General features: G+C 35.7%; 2 protein-coding genes across 8 annotated transcripts; both read right to left on the bottom strand.

Annotated features, from left to right (window-relative positions):
* Positions 1 to 390: 390 nt before the first annotated feature.
* On the bottom strand, positions 391 to 2,116 carry LOC132600130 (mitogen-activated protein kinase kinase kinase 17-like). Its single transcript, XM_060313238.1, has one exon. It carries the CDS (start codon positions 1,770 to 1,772, stop codon positions 696 to 698), a length of 1,077 nt encoding a protein of 358 aa, XP_060169221.1. The 5' UTR covers positions 1,773 to 2,116; the 3' UTR covers positions 391 to 695.
* Positions 2,117 to 3,049: 933 nt separating this feature from the next.
* LOC132598619 (uncharacterized) lies at positions 3,050 to 17,552 on the bottom strand. 7 transcript variants are annotated; one of them, XM_060311603.1, is made up of 21 exons: positions 17,453 to 17,541; positions 15,608 to 15,672; positions 14,809 to 14,867; positions 13,479 to 13,589; positions 12,056 to 12,112; positions 11,899 to 11,972; positions 11,445 to 11,544; positions 9,993 to 10,054; positions 9,675 to 9,775; positions 9,490 to 9,593; positions 9,338 to 9,391; positions 9,115 to 9,170; positions 8,274 to 8,312; positions 8,008 to 8,152; positions 6,543 to 6,724; positions 6,385 to 6,452; positions 6,126 to 6,198; positions 5,996 to 6,057; positions 4,978 to 5,902; positions 4,170 to 4,460; positions 3,050 to 3,532 (listed from the first exon to the last, which is right to left on the bottom strand). In XM_060311603.1, the coding sequence occupies exons 2-21, from the start codon at positions 15,630 to 15,632 to the stop codon at positions 3,256 to 3,258; spliced, it is 2,865 nt and encodes a 954-aa protein (XP_060167586.1). In that variant the 5' UTR covers positions 15,633 to 15,672; positions 17,453 to 17,541; the 3' UTR covers positions 3,050 to 3,255. The 7 variants fall into 7 exon arrangements, with proteins under 7 accessions (XP_060167586.1, XP_060167587.1, XP_060167585.1 ...); XM_060311604.1 differs by lacking the exon at positions 17,453 to 17,541 and adding an exon at positions 17,276 to 17,300; XM_060311602.1 differs by lacking the exon at positions 15,608 to 15,672 and having other exon boundaries at positions 17,453 to 17,552.
* Positions 17,553 to 22,398: the final 4,846 nt, after the last annotated feature.

Genomic DNA, 22,398 nt, shown 5'->3' with positions numbered 1-22,398 from the left:
GTATTATGAAAAACAATTCGTTATCAAATTTAAATCAAGTGTTCGGTTCAAATTAGATCTAATATGTTCGTATATGATATGACGAACCAAATATTCGATGGTAAATACAATAATTCAATAATTAAAACCATCCAATTATAATCCCCGTGCCTATTGTAAAGACTTTGTCGCAACTCAGGAGTTCAAGTAAAGAGCAAGACATAAGACAATTTAGTACAACCATAAGGTGTGAGTAGATTTTCTTCTACATAAACTACCTGAAAATCTCTTCGTGAAGAAAAATATTTCATAAAATCTCAAAAGTATTCAAAGAAAGTAAAATAATATATAGTTTACTGACCATACAAATCAATTAAAGTATATACAAGGGAAAATGCATTTGCTAACTGATTTAAATAGAACAAGAAGTAATGTTATTCAATGAAGAAGCAACTCAGCAGTGTGCCAATAGTACAATTCACATCCCTAAGTAGCCTCGTATTATACTGACTAAAGAGAAAAATCCTAATATAGTCTAAAAATAAACCAAGGCAGGTGAAAATTGTCTATAACTGCTACAATTTCATACACATGAATACAGGACAATACTAACTTCTATCTTTTTCCTTCCATATGCAATACAAAATTCACCTAAGTCTATTTACATCTTCCTCAAACAAAACAAAAAAATTGCTGATTTCCTTAAAATTTTTCAACTAGTTCCTCACATTGATCCAACTATCTGATGACTCCAAGTCCATTTTCCCTCCTCTTGTTGAGATCCAAAACTCGCGATCGCGTCTCGTTGAGAATGCATTTCCACTCATAGATTCATCTTCATCATTTGATGATTCATCTGAGAAATCCAACTCAGAAAAAATTCCACCATCTAAAACACTAGCAGGTGTACTAGCAACATCTGCCTTTTCTAAGTTGATTTTTTCTGCCCCCTTTGAGACAAATGGATGATCAAGCAATTGTTCAACTTTCCACCTCTTTTTACTGTCTCTTTCCAAACATTTAGTCAAGAAATCCAAACCAACATCAGAAAAATGTGATGGAAATTGTGGCATTTCATTACTACAAGCAATTTTCAAAACTGCAGCAAGGGGATTTGTACAAATATCCCCTCCCCACGGAGGCTTCCCCGTCCCCATTTCGATAATTGTACAACCTAAAGACCATATATCAGCAGAAAAATCTAACTCTTCATTTCTCAAAATTTCTGGTGCCATCCATAGGGGAGTGCCACCAATAGACTTTGACAAAGATTTTGTACTACCATTTACCTTATTGTCTTTTATTCTCTCTGCACATCCAAAATCAGCCAATTTGATTTGTCCACTAGTGCCTAACAATATATTCTTGCACTTTAAATCACAATGCACAATCCCATTTTCATGAAGATATTTTAGACCCTGAAGAATCCCTTTAGTATACAAACAAATAACTTCTTCATCTAATGACCCTCCAAATTTCTCTGCCACATCAGTTAAACTTCCCCCTGTCACATACTCTAGAAAAAGACTCAACTTTCTCTTACCATTTGCTTCAAAAGAGAAATCTTTGCCAATGAATTTGACAATATGTGGTGAATCCAAATTCTCAAGAATTTCAACTTCATTTTCAAGACACTTTAATCCTGCCTCTGATTCTGATGATTTTAACACGAAAAGTCCGCCGGTCGCCTTGTCCATAGCCAAATGAACACTACCAAATGATCCTGATCCAATCACTTTTCCTTTTAGCCACTTAGTAGGTTGAGGACATGAACATTTGCAAATTTCAGCCATATTTTTTTCCTCACTTTATGTTGTGCACTCAAGATCAAAGGACTAAAGATCTCAAGTTCTACAAAATTTGACTTAAACTGCATAATGCACAAGTATATCATATAACGAAAATCCGGGAAGTCCCAAACAACTTACAAAAAAATCAAAAGTAGGAATCTTGATAGCACAATCCTGGTATATTGAAAGAAATTTCAATAGGATCAACAGGGATAATATTGAAAGAGCGGTTTCCCATACGATGGAAAACCGCTCTCTTTGTAAACTAGGAAGATTGAATTTCTTTTGCAGTGTTGATGAATTTATCTTGGAATGAAAGAAGAAAGAAAGAAAGAGGGAGTATGAGTTTGGGATGAAAAATCCAACTTATAAGGGGGTGTCTGGTGATCCAAGAATTTTGGAAGTTATGAGTTGCTATTGGATTGGAAATAAACGGACAGTAACTGCCACATTAAACTAATTTCATATTCTTTGCACTTTGACTAAAGGGGAACTTCCTTTGGGGGATGTTTCTAGGACACCTTTAAACTGTGATTAAATGTGTCTAAACATAGAGTAATAAATTATTACTGCTACATTTGACTAACTGAATTTGTTCAAATAATATTTTACATTTTACAAAAGCAAGAAGCATTTTACCTTTTTTTTTTTTTTGATATATTATTCACCCTTGGTACGCCAGTTAAATGTTATTCAAGTGAGATGTTTGAGAGAGAGGGAGAGAAATAAATGACAGTTTAGATAAATACTCTTTGATTAATGTTATTAAATGTCTTTCAAGGTGTGCAAAAATCTACAGAGATAAATACATAATATAGACTTAAGATTGTATTATTAGTATTTATTTTTAAAAAACAACTAATGGTCAAGAAAACAGAATTTAACGCTGGGTCTGGATCCCTATTTGACGTGAAAAAAGAAAATCATTTAATACCACGTGAATCATTTGGAGTAATGAAGAAATGAGGGACTCTCAAGTCTCAACCACTAAGTCATATATAAGGTTATGGTCAAATTACTTGTTAACAACGTAAGGATTCTCTACCCCTTTAGTTTTGTCATTTCTCCCTGAATTGGTAGTACGTATTTTAGTGGGTACGCAGTGTTTTTGTGCAAATGGTGTCAACTTATTGTTGCAACTTAACTCGTACATGAGTTTGGATTTGAGATTGTGTAAACTAATGTTTGCAGTAGTTTTCAAGCAGTGTCAGCTTATTTTGTCTGCATATATTAGAAATTATTACTATCTACATACATACAAAACTGAGAAAAGCGCAAAGTATGTAAAAATATAATCACTTTCTATGAAACCAAAAGTTGCCAACTGCCTTTCGACATGAATTCTGTCCAGTACAAACAGATATAGCATTTCTAACTTGACATTTTCCACCACTTATTCAGAAGAATAACTATAATATGCACAAGGAATTGATCAAGAATATTTGTTCTGGTATCTGAGAATGCAGGTTCTTTCAGAAAGCCTCTTTTAATTTGTGATTCTTTTACAGGTGTAATCGAAAAGGACCTGAAAAACACTTCTAGCATCTTTCTCTTTGGGCAGCTTTAGAAGACGAGCTACCGTTTGAAAACCAGCATGTTGCCTAGACAATGAATCTGCCTCAAATTCTGGCTTCACCTCTTGCTTGGGAAGCTTAGGTGGGTTTAATGCCCATTGCATTGCCCAGATTGCCAAAGGACGCATGTAACCTAGTGCTCTGTATCGGCCTTCTGTGTTCCAACCTTCTGGGGTCTGAAAAGCATAGCTGCGAACGAAGAAGAACAATTTAGTAAGCAAGGAATGAGGAAATATCTCACAAACAAAGGGGAAAGAAAAGAACGAAACCATGTCCCCACAATGTGAACATATAAATGTTAAGCTTTAGGCTTCATACATTTATTTAGTAGAACAAAATATAATAGAGAAAAATGATTTCTCATACAAGGCTCTCGACAAGCTATGTCCATAAGGATGTCAACATTTCTTCATTTATCCAGGAAGTGGACATACTTTGAATGTTAAGTAAACTACCAAAACTTCAATATCATCAATATATTGCCGAAGTTCTTGGTCGTAGATATCCTCGGCCATGGTTCCCAATTGACCTCCGAGAGTCAAATACTGATGCCAATGGTACTTGAAAAATTACAATGATAGAGTTGGAGCCTTTTAAGAATGTCGGAGAAGAGTTTCTACTGAACAAAAGCTACGGAAGATCTAGGGACAATCGTATTATCTAACAGCCCCAAATAAACACGATAGCAAATATTCCATACCCCTAGCTTAGCTAAGGTTTTTGCTCGAATTCTCGTAGTCCAATGACCAAAAGCTTACAGAACATAGATTTTGTAAAGTTGAAGTTACCTCAAACAAATGAAGGAAAGAACAGGATCTTCACTTACCCAAAGCCATCTAAAGACCAAACGGTTTCATAGACTCCAGCTGCAGTTTTAAATCCCCTATCCGCCATGTCTTCCTGAATCATGGCTGCAGCTACAGCATATGTAACTCCAGACCATATCTCCCTTGACTGCATACTAGATGAGTCAGGTTCCCCGTTGGGCCGCATCCCATTCACTGCTCCTCGCCTCCCATCCTTGACCTTCATGACATTGAAATTGAACACTGTCTCAAGTGCAGTTTTGGCTTTTTCTTCATCAACAATTGGTAGAAGACCACATGCACGAGCATACCTACAAATAAAGCAAATGTGATCATGAAAGAAGAAGAGGCACCATTAGCTTAATCAACTGCGTTACCTATATTGGTATAAATAGATGTCCAGTGTGGAGTGCACATGGGAGAATACATAGGCATGTACTACAGGCGCGAAAAGGAGTGTGCCGAAAAATAATGATTCGATAAACGCAACACATAAATACAAATGTTTAAAAAGGCTTCAGCTATTTGGGTCAAGCAGGGAATGCTTGTAATCTGACCTGCAAGGCTACATAGGCCTTTGCCACTGAAGATACAGAAACTGAAATAGATTTACCTTCCCATTTTTGCCGTATACTCATAAATAGAAAAATAATTTATCTTTGTGTCCGTATTTTGCATAATTATAATTCTCAACCTAAGATACATGGACTCGAAGCTGCTAGTAAGGAACTGAAAAAAAAAGAAGGGTAACATTCTGTTTCCAATATTTATCCTTTGGTCTTGATATATATATATATATAGAAGCAAAGGAAGCATTCCGGTGCATACCATTGTCCAGCCAATTGATCAGCTTGAATGGATGAGCTTACGGCACTGCCACTGTTGTCATAGTTAAAGTAAGAACCATTCCATAATTTTTGATAAACTACCTTTGCTTTCTGAAACTTAAACCAAAAGTAGTCCTCAGAACCCTTGTCACCTACTTCTCGAGCTAGGGCTGATGCAGCCTGCAATGCTGCAACCCATAGGCCACCACAGTAAGCACTCACACCAGAGACGGACCATACATCATATGTCTGATCAGGAAATCCTTCATTTTCTATCATCCCATCCCCATCCTTATCAAATTGATCCATGAAAGCCATTGCCATATACACAGATGGCCAAACAGCTTCGACAAACTTTTTATCACCTGTCGCAACAAAATCCCTGTAAACTTGAAGAACAAATTTTGGGTTCAAATCTTTCCACCGATCTGTGTTATACAGGCAATAGTAATTTACTTCAAACCATGGATCATCCATTCCAATATCATGAGGAAGAGCGCCAAGAACTTTCCTTGTCGCTGACATTCCATCATCCAAGAGCATTCTCTTACTTGGATCGTGCATCATCACAGCAGCTGCAAAGTCTCGTTGTATGCTAAGTTCAAGTTTTGGGAAGAGCATAGTCAAAGCAAAAGATGCATAAAAATGAACATCATATGTGTTACACATATGATATTCAATCCCTTCAAGATAGAGGAACTGGCCAACATTTTCCTCGCCCTTCAGAAGAAGGTTTGTCCCGACAGCAGCATTTACTGAGACAGGAGTGTGAAGTTCCTCAAGCACCGAGCCCATCCTTTCAAGAATGCGAACAGCAGTGTCATCTGAATGGGTTAGATCAGCACTTTCTTTAACATCTGAACTAGACCTATCTATGGAAAACTTTTTCCCAATAGTTGATAAACTTTGAACTGGTGGCAATCCATCTAAAATTTAAAAAGAAAAAGAAAAAAAAGAACATGAATCAGCTACATCTAGCTTTTTAAAACACCATTAAACCGCATTAAACCAAAGCATACCTGTCCAAATTGCCCCTCCTGCATTTAAATAATAGAGCTCATTGAAGAGAGTTGTTGGGTACCTGCAAAATACCGCAGACATTTCTCAAGTCTGGTAATGCATGGTGCACACAAGAAAATGAAAGCTCACCATTCAGGAAGCCTCTTGTCTTCAATAATAGGTTTTTGCCATTCTTCTATTTGTGACTCCCACTGGGTGTGCTCTGAGTTCCCATCAAGAAAAATAAAATTTAAAATAGTGTTCCAGATATGAAATTCTGAGGATCTTAGGAAATTGCAGCAGTTGAAGAAGATAAGGAAAAATATAAATGGAACCCCATATATCAGAAAGTCCATCTTCAAAGATTAGGAGCACAAGTTGAGAATATGGAGCTTTAATGAAGCTTTACCTTGGATAGCATCATGTGCAATTTTTGCAGCAGCATGACCCATAGTACCATAATACTTGGTGTAGCGCCTGTTCATAGAGCAACATTAATAAGGACAAGCACCAGAAACATGCTATTTCATGTGTACAAACTAGGTCTAGAAAGTTATAACTACTTGCCTGTGATAAGTTTTACCACTTGCGAAATTAATTTCAGGGCAGGCCCATGCCAATGAGAATGTCGCACTTCTTACATCATCTGCTGGAATAGTTAGTGATGCTGCAACTGCCGCTCCAACAAGTGATCCCGGTTCAGAAGGCATGGACATTTCCTCAGATTGAAGGTTGTCAAAGGATCCATGCTATCAGAACAAGAAATAGGTCAAAGACTGTCAAGAATGATGATTTTTTTTTCCTTCGATAAGTTTTAATTTTATCAGTGAAGGGAAAATCTGTTGTATACAAGCAGAATACAAAAAGTTAGAGAACATACAAAAGAATGATGTTAAAATAGTGACAAGGAAAAAAAGAGGAAAACCAAATGAGAAATAATTTTTCTTCAAACTGTTTCAATATAAAATCATAAGTAAAATAAACTCAACACCGAAAAGAAATTCAAAAAAAGACCATAAAGAACTCATTGTTTGCTGACTCTATAATCTATAAACTAACAATCTTATTCAATACAGCTGATAGTGTCCTCAGGAATTATTCAGAAACCTTAGTAATAATGATGTGAGAAAGTGCTTTAGGTACGAAAAGTAAGCAACTAATCGTCCAGCAATAGCTGACACTTCTAACACCAGAAGCATGTTTGAATTTGCACAAGTCCTCCAGGAAGATAGCTCGAAGGAGACAAAATATCAAGAGCCACACAGAGACAAGAATACAGTTTCAGAGCGTATGATGCAGAGAATGGAATTATGAAGCCACTTCTGCAAGCACCAAGAATAGATTTTAATCTGCAATTAAAATAGGGTTTGAACCTCCTAAAGTAATTTGACACTTCCCTTCTTTCTGTTTCTGGTAATTCAAATAGCTGAATAAATGGAGCTATGAAATCAGTGAAGCCTTTCGGAGGTGTCGGGTGGTTTGGCAACAAAGCATTTCTTATCCTTTTTTTCTAGCTTCTTGGCTAAAGAGGAAGAAGTATCATATTAAGGATTTGCTCTCTCACAGTTACCACCAAGTCCTCTCTCTCTCTCTCTCTCTTGCATGTTGCTCACTCTATCTGCCTCTTGAAGTGTGAGAAAAATGGTTCAAGAAAATTTGGAATTAGGGAAGAGAGAGGTATACCTTTTGAAAGTTGAATAATTTTTTTAAGGGAAATTCAGTAATCGGAGTTTTAAGATGTCGACAAGTTACGACGTCATCAAAATCTTAACAAGTTCTCATAACTGAGGGGTAGGAAAGAATGAGTCCCATCAAAATTCAAATGATCAAAAGATATTTCAAAGACATATTGTATCTTAAATCACAAGGACGTTAGCTAAAAATAGAAATAAACACAAATGATCATCGTAATTCATTAAGTGGGCAATGATGTGTAATATGCTGGTAGTGAAAAGGTCCAGATTTGGAACTCCGTGAAAATGAATTTGAAAATCATAAACTAGTTAGTCCATTTTTGAGCAATTGCAAACACCTTTTTTACTTCATTCCACATATCTTTTGCTGTAATTCCCTGGGAGTCTCCAGCTATCACAAAGAAAGGGCACTCAGAGACGTGAACTGCATCGTTTTCCTCTGCTGCAACTGCAAAAGTTACAGAAGGCAGTTCTTTGGAAGTCCTGCATTCATAGAGTATGGTAATACAGATTTTCTCGAATTCTTCAAATATGTTCAACTGTGAAAAACTCCAAACCAAGTCTCTCATTTTCTTTTTTTCTTTAACAAGAAGATGAAGCTTACATGTGGTGCAAGAGTACGCCTCGGACTCCATCTTCCGTTCTAAAATCCATCATCAAAGAACAAGTTATTGACAACAAACAAAAGAAGAATTAAATAAATTATTGACAACACACGAAAGAAGAATTTAACAAGTTATTGACAACAAACAAAAGAAGAAACAAACAAGTTATTGACAACAAACAAAAGAAGAATTTTAGAGAAAAGGTTAAACATTTTCGTTGGTAGATGGGAAGTGTCTCCCTAATACCAAGTAAATATTCCCAAGAAAATAGTCAGTTTTCTGTTTCCTATGTTTTTATGTAAGGTTAATTGGCACATATTTCAAGAATAAAGCTTAAACTTTTAAGTGAAGTGTCTTTAAAGCTAGAGCCCAGATTGATGAGTGAAGTGTGTCCCTTGTACGTTGTCCCAAATCATATTACCCTTTAGGATTTGGCATGATCTTTCAGGCTAGGCTTCAAAATGTCTACCTTTTGCTTAAATAGGGAACATCTCGGGACTACGAGCTACTTTTTGATTTTTCACGGACAAAAAAAAAAAGAGGATGAATCCATATTTAGAAATGTAAAAGTAAGTCCGTCTAACTATTTGTGCATGAATTGTTGGGAAAAGGTTTCAGTTTTAGAAGAGACTAGGGGAGATCTCAGAGAAGAAGGCGCACATTTATCTTTAGGACATGGTAAAACTGATTAGCAATGTAATAACATTCATAGAGGTAGCAAATAATGTAAGGTTTCAGCTTCAGAAAAGCACGCAACATCTACTGATAACTGAAAACAGAAGTACAACTAAATATTGGGACTTAAAGACTAAGTCATAACCTTGCTAAAAGTGATCTGACCTAAACTTTGAATTGAAATGATGGCCAGAAATTCCAGAATCTCCACCAGCAGAGTTCTGGGAACACAAAAAAGACAGAAGAAAAAGATGTTCTACTCACTATCTTCCATTCTTAAGAACGAGTAAATACTAGAACTCCGAAAGATGGAAAGAGATGGATTAGCAGCATTCATAATTTGAATTATGAAATACTGAATAAATCAAAGTCATGCAAGAAAACTTACTGCCCAGGTGAAAAGCAAAGTGACGTCTGCAGACGTCTTTCCCAAGTTATGCAGCTGAACAAAAGCAAATTCAACTCGCAAAGTTAATGCTGCAAAATACATCTCTACCAGTAAAATGGAGGGCTAAAAAGAGGTTTTGAATATTTTCCAACCGTGAAAGTAAAGACTGCTGTTGGTAAGCTGCTCTCTTTGTAGTTGTGGGGGATAAAAGGAGAGATCTGACGGCATACTATCCTGAGTGCTGGATCAGGTTCCCCTTGATAAATATTGAAAATATAAGACAAACCCTTATGAAGCACATCAAACTAGTGAATATATTGGCCAAACATAAAATTACCATCGTATACAGTCCACGATCTCGGATAAAGAGCATGATATGTAGAATTTTGGCCACCTAGATTCCAGTCCCAAGATCCTATTCCAGAAGCTGAAGGATCACTGTTTACTCACAAAATATCAATGACAAACTACTGAATATCTTCCATAAAGATATACTCGAATTAGACACAACTTTTTTTTCCTTCGACTGATTCTTCGATATTTACAAATAACACAACTTTATCATCAAAAAGATTTAAAATAATATCGTGAGAAGGCAAGATGACAGCGAGAAAATTATAAACATCTATGACCACAGAAAAAAATAGTTCCTTACTTCGGAGTTCCGGGGCATAACACAGTAGAGTACTTTTCACCATTTGGACGTGTAACAAATACCTGCAATAGTAATCCATATTCAAATGAGGCCACGTGCTGAAAACATAACAGCAAATAAAGTTTTCCCTGCTTCTGTTTTGCTCTCTCAGTATCTTCTCCTATTCTTCATTAAGATCAGATTTACCCCTGCTATTTCCTCTTTACTGCACATGCAGGCTCTTAATGACTATCAAAATTTGCTGCAGGGACACGTCCCTGCTTGAGCAATTTCTCTTTTCTCTTTCCATCATGAAGTGAAGCTTCGATTTTCACATTTCCTAGACCTTCTTTATCATCCAAGGGAACTGTAATGCATAGGACTGTTTAACTCATTGGTAAACTAAATTTTTTGCATGATCTTTCAAAGTTCACTACTTTTGCATGTATGTACATTGGATCCTACTAAAGTAGACCAAGCTAAAAGCATATCCGAGTATTTTTAGAAGTGAAAGAGCCAAAAACGACAAGGTCAATGGGGCTTAAAGTGAAAAGCAAGAAGTGCACACACTTCTTTGAAATGAAGCGCACAATTTACAAGAATATATAAAATATCAAACATCTATGGCTTTGGTACAACCAAAAATAAATTTCAATTAAACATAACTAATGTCAGTATTCAATATACAAAAATGCAGCTATTAATTCTTCTCCATAAAGTTGAGATTCAAGGAAGCGATGGATTCTCAATGGAATCATTTTGTGCACTTGTTTGAAGTGCAAACTTCTCTAACACACAAGTCTTCACCTATGAAGCGATAACCCTGAACTTCACACTGATTCATCGCCTTAAACGATGATGTGATTGCTTTTAATAAGACTGGAACTTACCCTTCAAAAAGATGACTTTCAATGTGAAGTCTACATGACAAACCAAATTCCAAAACCAGTAAAAGTATAAAATAGCCCAAAAGCTGGGCGTTGGAAACAGGGATTAACAAATATTGGAAATATATAAGTCAAACAAAGACCGTTATAGATAATCAAGGTCAGAAGTAATAAAGGCAAAGTCCATATCCTAGGCAAAAAGTGTTCACATGCCTTCTGGGACAATGCATAACAAGATAGCATGATATCATGCACGTGAACTATCTCAGCTCTTATAAATTTTCAAGAAAAGGAAATGGCAGAATATGACTGCAAAAAATGCCAGAACCCTTTGCGAACAGCATCTCGTGTAAGGCCTTTTCTCAAGAAATATCCTGTTTAGTGTACAAAAGTGATTGGAATGTTTTATTGATATGATGTGGCAATATCGCATTAATTAAAGTTGAATGCGACCTGGTCATTTGAACTCCTCCATCAAATCTTTTCTTGTTAAAAGGTAGCTCATCTGAAGTATTACTGGAAACAACATAGACGTTTGAAATGCAAAGCTCTTAACAGCTATATAGTCACACTTCATAGAACTTACGGAAAATTGGTTTGGCAGAACTGGTTTATCTTCACATATCCTAGGAAATAGTTGCCAGCGCAGAAATTCACCTTTGAAGCTTCTTCCTATGCTTCCTGCACTGAAATTTTCGCCTTTTATGCAACAGATACTAATTCAGTTGAACTGACTGGAACAGATCAGCAATAGATCACATATCTTCTTAAACAAACAGTGCATAGACACGTTGGACAAATAAATTCTTGCTCATCCATCTTACAGATTTTAATGAGAGCAGACAGTGTACCGACAACACGAAAATGTACTATAATTTTGTACTGAGAGAATGAATCATCATGCAATTATGACGAAAATGTGAATATTTAAGATAGTAACAGCAGATGCAGCAACTTTTTACTTTGACTAAGCAAAAGATTCTGATGCTACAGCAACTACTTCTCTTGGAAAAAAAGCTGTTTAATATCTAGCACCATACCCCATACCACCAATAGGAACTCCTTGGCATGATGAGTAGACCCTTTTTATGAAAGGATTGATAAACAAAGCATCCTGCAACACGAAATATATTGAGAAGAGTGCATCTCCTAATCAGAAAAATGATAATACTTAAACTTAAAACCAAAAGAATTCACCTTCCCTTTGGCTTTTTCTTCTTGTAGATATCTCCATAGACGGAAACCTAGTGGAGCCTACAAGAAACAAAAAGCACCACAAGAAAACAAATAAAGAGTTCAAGGTGAAAAGTAAGAAAATCTTCACAGGTATCACAATACCAACTTAGGCCCCTGGTGCATGCATTTTCATGTAGTTATGCTGTTATTCGATAACACGTCTAACCAGTGGCGGAGCCACTCATGGCCAAGGGTGGTCACCTGCACACCCTTGGCTAGAAAATGATATTAGTATATGAATTAGATATTATAGTTAACTGGATATAAATTAAATTTTGAACACCCTTAAAATAATTGAGATAGATAGCTTAGAGGTAAAGGGTGTTCAATTTTACCTAAAAGTCACGGTTTAAAGCTTGCATCAAACGCTGGTCATCTTCTTTCTTTAAAAGAAAACATACAAACAATGTCTGAAGCTACTTGGTTGATTTGTCTTTGCACTTATTTTCTTCCATGTTCCGACTAAACTTATTTGTATTTGAGTTATGATTTGCATTTGGTTTATTCCTATGTTGGTTTGGAGTTACGTTGGACTCATTTGTTGAAGCTTCTTTAGTCTTTCTTCTTTCCTTCTTATTTCCTAGAAAAGAAGAAGTCGTATTGTTAAAAAGAAGACAACGAGATCTAATAGCAAGTTAGCTACCACTTATTTTGTTCTTTTTTTTTTTTAAATTGCTCCTGTGAACATTTTAATTATTCAACTTTGTTCTCTTTTTTTTTTTTTTTTTTGCAAAGAAAATTAATTAGTCGTTATCTTTCGCTTTGTAACATTCTCGGAATGCTCCTTGTTGTTTTCCACTTGTGGAATTACGTACACTGGGTATGTTGTTGTTTGTTGTTGCTGTCATTTGATACTGTAATCACCGTAAGAGTTTTCTAGCAATGAAATTTATCAAGAATAACTTGCGAAATCAAATGGATCATAAATTTTTAGGCAGGTGTGCAGTGATGGTGTTAAAAAAATTTCATTGTACTCATTCATCGAAAAAAAATTATATACTCGTCAACATTTGAACAACCTTACCAAAATTTCTGGCTCCGCCACTGCGTCTAACTAGGTCCAAGTTCATGCATGGAATTAAATTACAGTTTGCTTCAAATACTTCTGTGGACAGGTAATTAAGTCAGCGTCATAGAGACATGAGTAGGATTGACTTAGACACAACATCTAGGATTACATCAGCAAAACTCCCAAAAAGCTAAAACGGTTATCACTTGACTCTTAATTTGATCTAAAGGCTCGAAAACACGCAGCTTCACTGGAAACAAAAGTATAAGCTCCTGAAGTTCTAAATTATTTCTCAATATGTTCAACCGCTAAATCTGGTGAAATGAAGGTTTGCACCAACAGTTAAACCATGAAAATCGGAGTTTATTCACATACCAGAGATACCATTTCTTTCAGCTTAAGATTGAATTCTGAAAGGGAAATATCATCGCAGTTTAACTTGCGCTGCCAAGTCAAAGATGGAAGTTTCGCTGGGTCAACCTTGACCTGGAGAAAGGGAGGAAAGGAAGCAGAACACTAGTTAAAAGAATTACCTAAATTAATGAACTCCATCTAGACTTGCCCATCAGGCTATGATTTGGAATAATGGACAAGCTTTCTTACTATGACATAACTGACAAAAGATACTTAACCAATAAAAAAAGGAAAAATATTATCAAAGGGAAATGGACAACAAAGATCCAAAGTATCTGCGTTCTATAAATTGCACGTAACTATGTAAGCATACGGTTGAGAATTTATTTGTAGGTTCCATGTTGGTGCTACATACAAAGGCCTCAAAACCACAATTTATTTTCATATCGAATATGGTTGTATAAGTAGCTTCTCATAGGCAACAGAAACACACTAGATGACGCAGTCATTTTCAGAATTAATGGGCCCAAATTAGAAGATTTTTTCTAGGCAAAATTAAAAGATAAATCATGGACAAAAACCTTTGCGTTTATTATGCAAACTCAAACAGAAAAACCAGACAATTCAAAACCAAAAAGCTTAAGACCAGTGTCCAGGTACAATTTCTTAAAGGAACTTGAGTAACAAAACTAAGAACAAATAATTAATCAATTATTCAAAAATCTTAAGGCATAGGCATTTAAGGCGCAGTCTACATTAAGCTACCAAAGGGTATCACACAAGCCTATGATCACTATAGAGTCTTGATGTGTAGCAGCCTAAAACACAACATACCTGAGTGACAAAAGTGACAGAAATAAACATAAACAGAATTTTGTAACCAAATAGTTCATACAGAGTTCATTATTTGCCAAATTTTAGGCTCTAAATACACAAAACTGAAATTGACGGAGCTCATAAGATCAATTATTTTCTAACCAAATCATACAAAACACAACACTCACTCTTCACGGAATATTTTGTTTTCATCTAGTATAATTCTTTCTAACTAGTAATCCAGTAATCCACGATGCTTCAATGGATTTTGGCCACTATCAGAAGTATTACAACGGCTATTGTTATTAATCATAAATAAGAGCAAATACAGGATACAAGCCTTGATCATGGTAAAGTGCTGTGAGTTAAGGGACCTAATGAAGGCGCCACAATTGTGCCTTTTCCACCTGAGGTATATGTGGTTCATCGATTTTCCCATGCTATCAACTTTAAATTGGAGAAAAGAGAAAGAAGCTACAATAAACAATGAAAAGCCCCTCACAGCAACACTATAGCAGGGACAGCAAGTGTGTACCTCGCGATGCTTACAATATTCTCCTTCTCCTTCATCAAATCCATTAATCAACATATCTCCTGTATTAAACCAAGAAATATGATGTCAGTATATTGTCAGTATATACAATAGACCCTTGTGGTCCTGCCCTTCCCCGGACCCCGTGCATAGCTGGAGCTTAGTGCACCGGGCTGCCCTTCTTCTTTTCTTTTTTTTTTTTTTTCAAAAAAGAGTTCTGTTACAGCAAGAAGCAGGGTTTAATGCCACTGGTAAAAGAATACATATTTCAATAAGATCAAATGTTATCATCATTTCTCTATATTGCCATCTACCAACAAGTTGCAAGCAATTTTCCAGACTTCAGCAGTAGAAAAAAGTCTTAAATCTAGGCTATATTGACAAAGCTTTATGCACATCAGCTGTTTGAAAGTCTGACAAGTTTTACATTTCACCACAAGAATCTAGTCCGCGAGGAGAATGAATTTCGCACTATCAGCTAGTTGAATAGTCTAACATGTTTCACACTTCATCAGTAGAAGAAAGTCTCTAATTAGTTTATATAAATAATATTTACGAACTATCAACTAGTTCAATATTCTAATGTACTTCACACTTCACCAGAAGAAGAATGTCTCTTATTTAGTCTATATGGACAAAATTTTAACGCACCATCGACTTTCCAAAAGTCTAACAAGTTTTTCTTAATAAATAAAAGTCCAACATGAAGTTTCTATTGAAACAAAGTGAAAATCATCTTGGAACAATTCATATAGAAAGTAAAATAATCTATTGGCTGGAGACAGCTAATGTGAAGCCTTACCTAATTTCTCCTTAAGCTTCTGCATTCCCACTAAGTGCTGTTAGGAGAAAGGAAATCTCGCCAATCTAGGTATACAACCAGAGTGATAGCAATCAAACTGCTGCTGTTGTATTTCTTAGAGCAATTACATTTTCGAAATAAAAGCTTTATAGGATTTGCAACTTTCCATTTTCAAACAATTTGCACAAAAGCAACAACTACACCTTGTTCAGTGACCTTGAATATTTACATCGCCAATGGAAATAGTGATTTACGTTGTGCAAGACCATGTTTCGATATACCAGGAGAAGTATTTGATTTTAGCGTACTCTTCTACATGATTATGATATCCTAAGAGCACCTATCCTTCCTAGTCAAAAAATGGGGCTTATCGGGGTAAGAAGTGTTCCTCCTGACCAGATGAAGAGAGTGGACACATACCCTATACAGCTTTTCTTGCATTTATGCAAAGAGACTATTTCCACACATACATCACCAAAATTTTCTAGAAATGGTGCACTCGGTTAAAGCTATGTGACAAGAAGGTGCCACCAAAACTTAAGGGCAAGTTCTACAAAGTGGTGGTTAGACCGACTATGTTGTATGGGGCGGAGTGCTGGCCAGTTAAGATCTCTCACGTTCAAAAGATGAAAGTTGCCGAAATGAGAATGTTAAGATGGATGTGTGGCCACACCAGGAGTGACAGGATTAGGAATGAGCATATTCGGGATAAGGTGGGGGTGGCCTCGGTGGAAGACAAGATGCGAGAAGCGAGATTGAGATGGTTTGGGCATGTGAAGAGGAGAAACACAGATGCCCCAGTGCGGAGGTGTGAGAGGTTAGCCATGGATGGTTTCAGATGAGGTAGGGGTAGGCCGAAGAAGTATTGGGGAGAGGTAATTAGACACGACATGGCGCAACTACAGTTTACCGAGGACATGACCTTAAATAGGAGGGTTTGGAGGACCCAAATTAGGGTAGAAGGCTAGTAGATAGTCTCGTTTTCCGTTCTTATTAGTAGTCGCATTATCGCAATATAATTTCTTCTGCTCAGATTTCTGCTATTATCTGTTATTTCCTGTGCTTTGATTATCCTGTGTTATCTGTGTCGCTTGCATTATTTCATTTCATATCGCTTTGATTCTCTTAACCTTATCTGACTTCTTTTTATGCTTTTATTGAGCCGAGGGTCTTTCGGAAACAGCCGTCCTACCTTGGTAGGAGTAAGGTTTGCGTACACTCTACCCTCCCCAGACCCCACGATGTGGGATTTCACTGGGTTGTTGTTGTTGGTGGTGCACTCGGTTAAATAAAAATTTGATGCCGGCAGTACAACAAATAAGGTTCCAATTTATCTGAGGAGCAGCAATTGTCAGCCTTTCATTTCTCATTGCAAATTTCTTTTCTTCTAATAAAACATACTATTGATACTTTAGCCGAAAAATATAGTATGCATATATAGTTTTCCATACATAGCACTTCCATCTACACTGATCAACAACAGCGCCTGTACTTACAACAGCAAGCAATTCAATTTCAAATTTGTAGCATCAAATATTACATACTCAGAAGTCAAATCAAAAGGATTAAAAAAAAAAAAAGGCTGCAAAAGATTAAATTTTTAAATTCAGATTTATGAGTATTGTTTATTTAATGCATAGAAAGCACTTTCATAGTGCTTGTACTTACAAGATAATCATCCTGATAAGTATTCAACAGTGAGCAATTCAATCATATATCAGAAAATTGAGAAGTCAAATGAAAAGAGTAATAAAAGAATGCAGCACAAGATTAAAGTTTGAATTCATCAGCTTTGATGTTTTTTTGAAATGCATGAACAACAAATGGATGAGAAAGAGCCCTAACCTGAAAAAGAAGTTGAATCAGTCATAGTTCAGGATACAGCAAGCATGGAAAATAGACGTTTGTGTAGTCCTTTTTGCCATCTGCTATTGGAGATCTTTATGCTCTGTAAAGTTAAAAGTCCTTAAAGTTTTGACTTTTGCCCCTTAAACTTCTTTCTTTGATGAATCAGACCCTTTGACTATTTGCTTTTTGTTTTTTAGCATATCCCAAGACATTTTCTAATTCCTACCTTTATTTTATTTTGGTCGACAATCTTTAATATTTTGTTCTTCATCACCTTGACAATGATATGGCATTATTTAAGGTACAAGGTGCAATTGCGTTATAAAAAAAAAAGCGTTACGGAATCTTTTTAATTTTTGACGAAACTTTGAATCGTCCGTAATTCTGATATATCATATGTATGGCTATATTCCTATTCTTTTCATTCTAAATATTGAAACATATGCTAATCTGAAGACACATGACTATTATTCAATTTTTTAAATTTCACCTTGTTGTTTTTTATATATACTAATCAATAAACAATAAAAGAGAAAGAAATTTCAGTATCTGAGTAAATGCAATTTGATAGCGTTTAAATATCCTAAGCTTTTTTGTGTATTTACTTTTTTTATATTTTAATGTTTACCTGTAAAAATTCTATTTCCTCAGCTGCACATTTTTTTTATTAGAATCATATTACACTTGATCTTGAAATGCATTCTCATATAACGGACTCACATTTACAAAAAGAAAATGAGCAAAAGAAAGAACTTCTCAATGGAAGAACCATGTGAGATGGTCCCCCTTTTTTTTCCTTCTTTTTTATTTTTTCCCTGTTTGGCTGCTATGTGATGTTTTGCTTATTTGCCTCTTTAGACAAGACAACTTCAGACACATCAAAGAAGCAAATCATGTTCTTGGTGATTCAAGTTCTTTTTTTGGTTAGATATATTGTCGCTTTTCCTTCCTCTTTTCTCTTGGTGCGTGTGGCACTGGACCATGAACAATTACCAAGAGAAGGTAAAAAGGATCTTTAAATTAGAATTTATCGGAAATAATAATTTAAAATTGTAAAAAATCAAAATTGATTAGGATTTGATATCTTAATTTATGTCTAGTTAGGATTCATCGTTAAATTAATATAGGTATAGATTTTCTTGTTTTGATTTAAAGTAGGTTTCATACTATTATAAATAGAGGTTCTACTAGCTATTTTTATAACAAGAGAGAATAATATTGTCTTGATAGACTCTATGAATCTGTACAATATCTCTTATTCTTTCTTGTTCTCTCTTGTTATGAAAATAGTTAGTATCACCTATATTTATAATAGTATGAAACCTACTTTAACTCAAAACAGGAAAACATATTTCTATATTAATTTGACCATAATCCTAACTAGACATGAATTAAGATACCAAATCCTAATCAATTTTGGTTTCCTATAATTTTGAATTCTTATTTCCAACATTCTCCCGTAATTCAAATTTATATATCTAATTCTTGATCCATTTGTCACCATCTTCAAATGGCTGGAACACATGTTTCCAACCCATCATGTTGAAGCACTTTCTCTTCAACAGTCACTTAGCATCTTCCAATTTGTTGAAGCACTTTCTCTTCAACCTTCAATTGTTGAAGCATTTTCTCTTCAACCATCATAATCGTTTGAGCACTTTCTCTCTAATATTTCAATTTTATTGATGCACTTTCTCATCAACCTTCAATTGTTGAAGCACTTTCTATTCAACCTTCATAATCATTGAGCACTTTCTCTCCAACATTCCAATTTGTTGATGCACTTTCTCATCAACCTTTAATTGTTGAAGCACTTTCTCTTTAACCTTCAATCGTTGGAGGATTTTCTCTCCAACATTCCAATTTTTTTTTCTTGGTTGTGCTGGAGCACTTCTCTCTAACACTCATTTTTTTTTTCTTGGTTATGTTGGAGCACTTCTCTCCAACTTCCAATAGTTGATGCACTTCTCATCAACATTCATTCTTTTTTTCTTGGTTGTGTTGGAGCACTTCTCTCCAACTTCCTTCTCATTAACATTCTAATTTTGTTGATTTTTTCTCTGCCTCTGTGCCATATTTGCTTGCACCTTTTTAAACATGCAATATTTTTTTCAATCATTATATTCTCAACATGATTATTGCTCATGACTATATTAGTGGCCCGACGTTTGCCAACATAATCATTGGCCAGACGGGCGTCATATGTGAGTTACTACCGCCCGCCGGCAGCAGAAGCTCTTTAATTCTCTACCAGGATTGTAGAAGCTCTGCCAATTTGAACGAGAATATTTTATTGATAAACTTTATGAAATCAACAAAATTAGAATGTTGATAAGTGCATCAACTTTTGGAAGTTGGAGAGAAGTGCTCCAACACAACTAAGAAAAAAGATAATGGGTGTTGATGAGAAGTGCACCAACTATTGGAAGTTGAAGAGAAGTGCTCCAACACAACCAAGAAAAAAAAATATAATGGGTGTTGATGAGAAGTGTATTAACTATTGAATGTTAGAGAGATGTGCTACAACACAACCAAGAAAAAAAAAATAGGAGTTGGAGAGAAGTGCTCCAACAATTGAAGGTTGAAGAGAAAGTGCTTCAACAATTGAAGGTTGATGAGAAAGTGCATCAACAAACTGGAATGTTGGAGAGAAAGTGCTCCAACGATTGTGAAGGTTGAAGAGAAAGTGCTTCAACAAAATGGAAGATGGTAGTGCTTCAACAAATTGGAAGATGATGAGTGACGGTTGAAGAGAAAGTGCTTCAACAATTGATGGGTTGGAAACAAGTGCCTCGGATTAAAGATGGTGACGAGTGGATCAAGAATTAGATATACAATTTTGAATTACAGAGAATGTTGGAAATAAAATTTCAAAATTGTAGGAAACCAAAATTGGTTAAGATTTAGTATTTTAATTCATGTCTTGTTACACCTTGGAACTTCGTGTCGCTCGCATTATGAACATGCCAATGTAAATCTAAAGTGGACATGAAGCCCTTGTAAGGTGAAGAAGGATGTTTGATGATTCTAATTAAGATTCCAAAGGCATTTGAGGCTAAAGAAGTAAGTTCGGCGGAGAAAGTTAAGGTCGAGCCATGTTTTGGGAAATTTCGTATAATTTGAGTTATGCATTGCCTAGCATCACCTTGAGGAAGAGATATGAGGTCCCTTAGATGGTGAATGAAGTATTATATAAGTGTCAATAAGGTTCTATAAGGATTGGAGGTTGAACGAATCGACGAGAATAAGTTTCGGAAAATATGGGTTGTACGACCGTTTATACGGACTGTATAATTTATACGGCCCGTATAATTGTCCGTAGAATACTTCCAGAGAAGGGTGAATCCCTGGTGGGATTATACGGTCCAATTATACGGACCGTACAATTTATACGGCCCGTATAATTGGCCGTATATCCGGGTCGGGCCAGCTTTTCTAAATTTTATATATATCCGACCCTTACACTTTTATTTCATTTTTCACCTTTCTCAAACCCTTGAGAGCTCTAGAACCTTCCCATACATATATTGGACCAAACCTAAGAGAAATCAAAGATCAAATAGCAAGAATTAAGAGATTCAAGTGTTGGGGGACTCACTAGGGTTTGTAGGATTCAAGAATTCCTTGGGTGTTGAAGTTAGGGTTTCACTCAAGTTGGTAACTTGATCCAAAGCTCATTCCTATGAGAAAAAAGGTTAGTTTTCATGTCTATTTCATGTTATTAAACATGTTTGGTTGTTGAATAACTTGGGTGAAGGAAGAAAGTAGAAGATGAAACTCAAACATAGATTCAATGATATTGTGAGTAGTAAATTAAATTGAGTCATAATTCTTAGTATGCTATGAGTATAATCTTGTTGAGGGGAGATACTAATGATGTTGAGGAAGTATTGTATGTAAGCGAATGTGGTGTTGTGTTGTAGCTATTGTTATGGATGACCTTAAAAAAAAGGAGTTTTGAGGATTGGACAATGCTTAACTTGAAAGAAGCCTCTTGATTATGATATTATGGATGTTGCTATTGATGTTTGGGAGTTGTCATTTATATGGAGAAAGTCAATAAAACGAAGGAAATTCTGCCCAAATTCCGTTAGCCCTTAGTTGCTTTAGTAAACTTAATCATGCTTTCAATGACCTAACCTTAGTACGAATCCTCTTTAATGTAGAGTCGCGAGATTGGAAGGAGAACGTTTAGTCGTTAAGAAGACAAAAGGTATGTTAAGGCTATCCTTCTTTTCATTTTGGCATAATCCTTATGATATAAACGAACGAACGAATGAACGAGCTTCCATATTACTCTACTCTTAGAAGCATTAGGAGTATTTTAGTCTTTGATGTCCCTATACCCCGTATGATTGTTCCTTCTGTTCATGGATCTTGAGATTACTCATGTTGATGATGTAAGCTCAAAAGTTGTCCATCGGAGGTAATATGACCTTATGTCACTCCGAGAGTTCTATGTATACATTTCAGTTACGCATTGCATTCATATACATATGCATATTGACCCATGACCAGAAGGCGTTATATACGTATATATTATATGTACATGGGGTATTGGAAAATGGATAGACTTTATATACGCATTACCACCTGATCAGCTGGTGCACCTTGAGGATGATATATGGATCGAGCCGTACGTTCCTCGACATTATTATATGATATATGGATCGGGTCGTACGTTTCTCGGCACTATTATATAGGATATGGATCGGGCTAAACGTTCCTCAGCACTATGACCTATATTTATATACATGAGCATGATTATCATTGAGAGCATGTAGATTATGCGCCCACGGAGGCATGGTCAGTTATACATATACTTGTTCATACAAATCTATGGAGACAGTCAGTTTAGCTTTGAGTTCCAGATTTCGTTCATGATTCTCATGCTTATACTTATGTTACTCTTATGCCTTACATGCTCAGTACATTATCCGTAC

The sequence above is a fragment of the Lycium barbarum genome, chromosome 6 (genome assembly GCF_019175385.1).
Source record: "Lycium barbarum isolate Lr01 chromosome 6, ASM1917538v2, whole genome shotgun sequence".
Taxonomy (NCBI): domain Eukaryota; kingdom Viridiplantae; phylum Streptophyta; class Magnoliopsida; order Solanales; family Solanaceae; genus Lycium; species Lycium barbarum.
The sequence above is the reverse complement of the archived record's forward strand: the minus strand, read 5'-3'. Positions and strand labels throughout refer to the sequence as shown.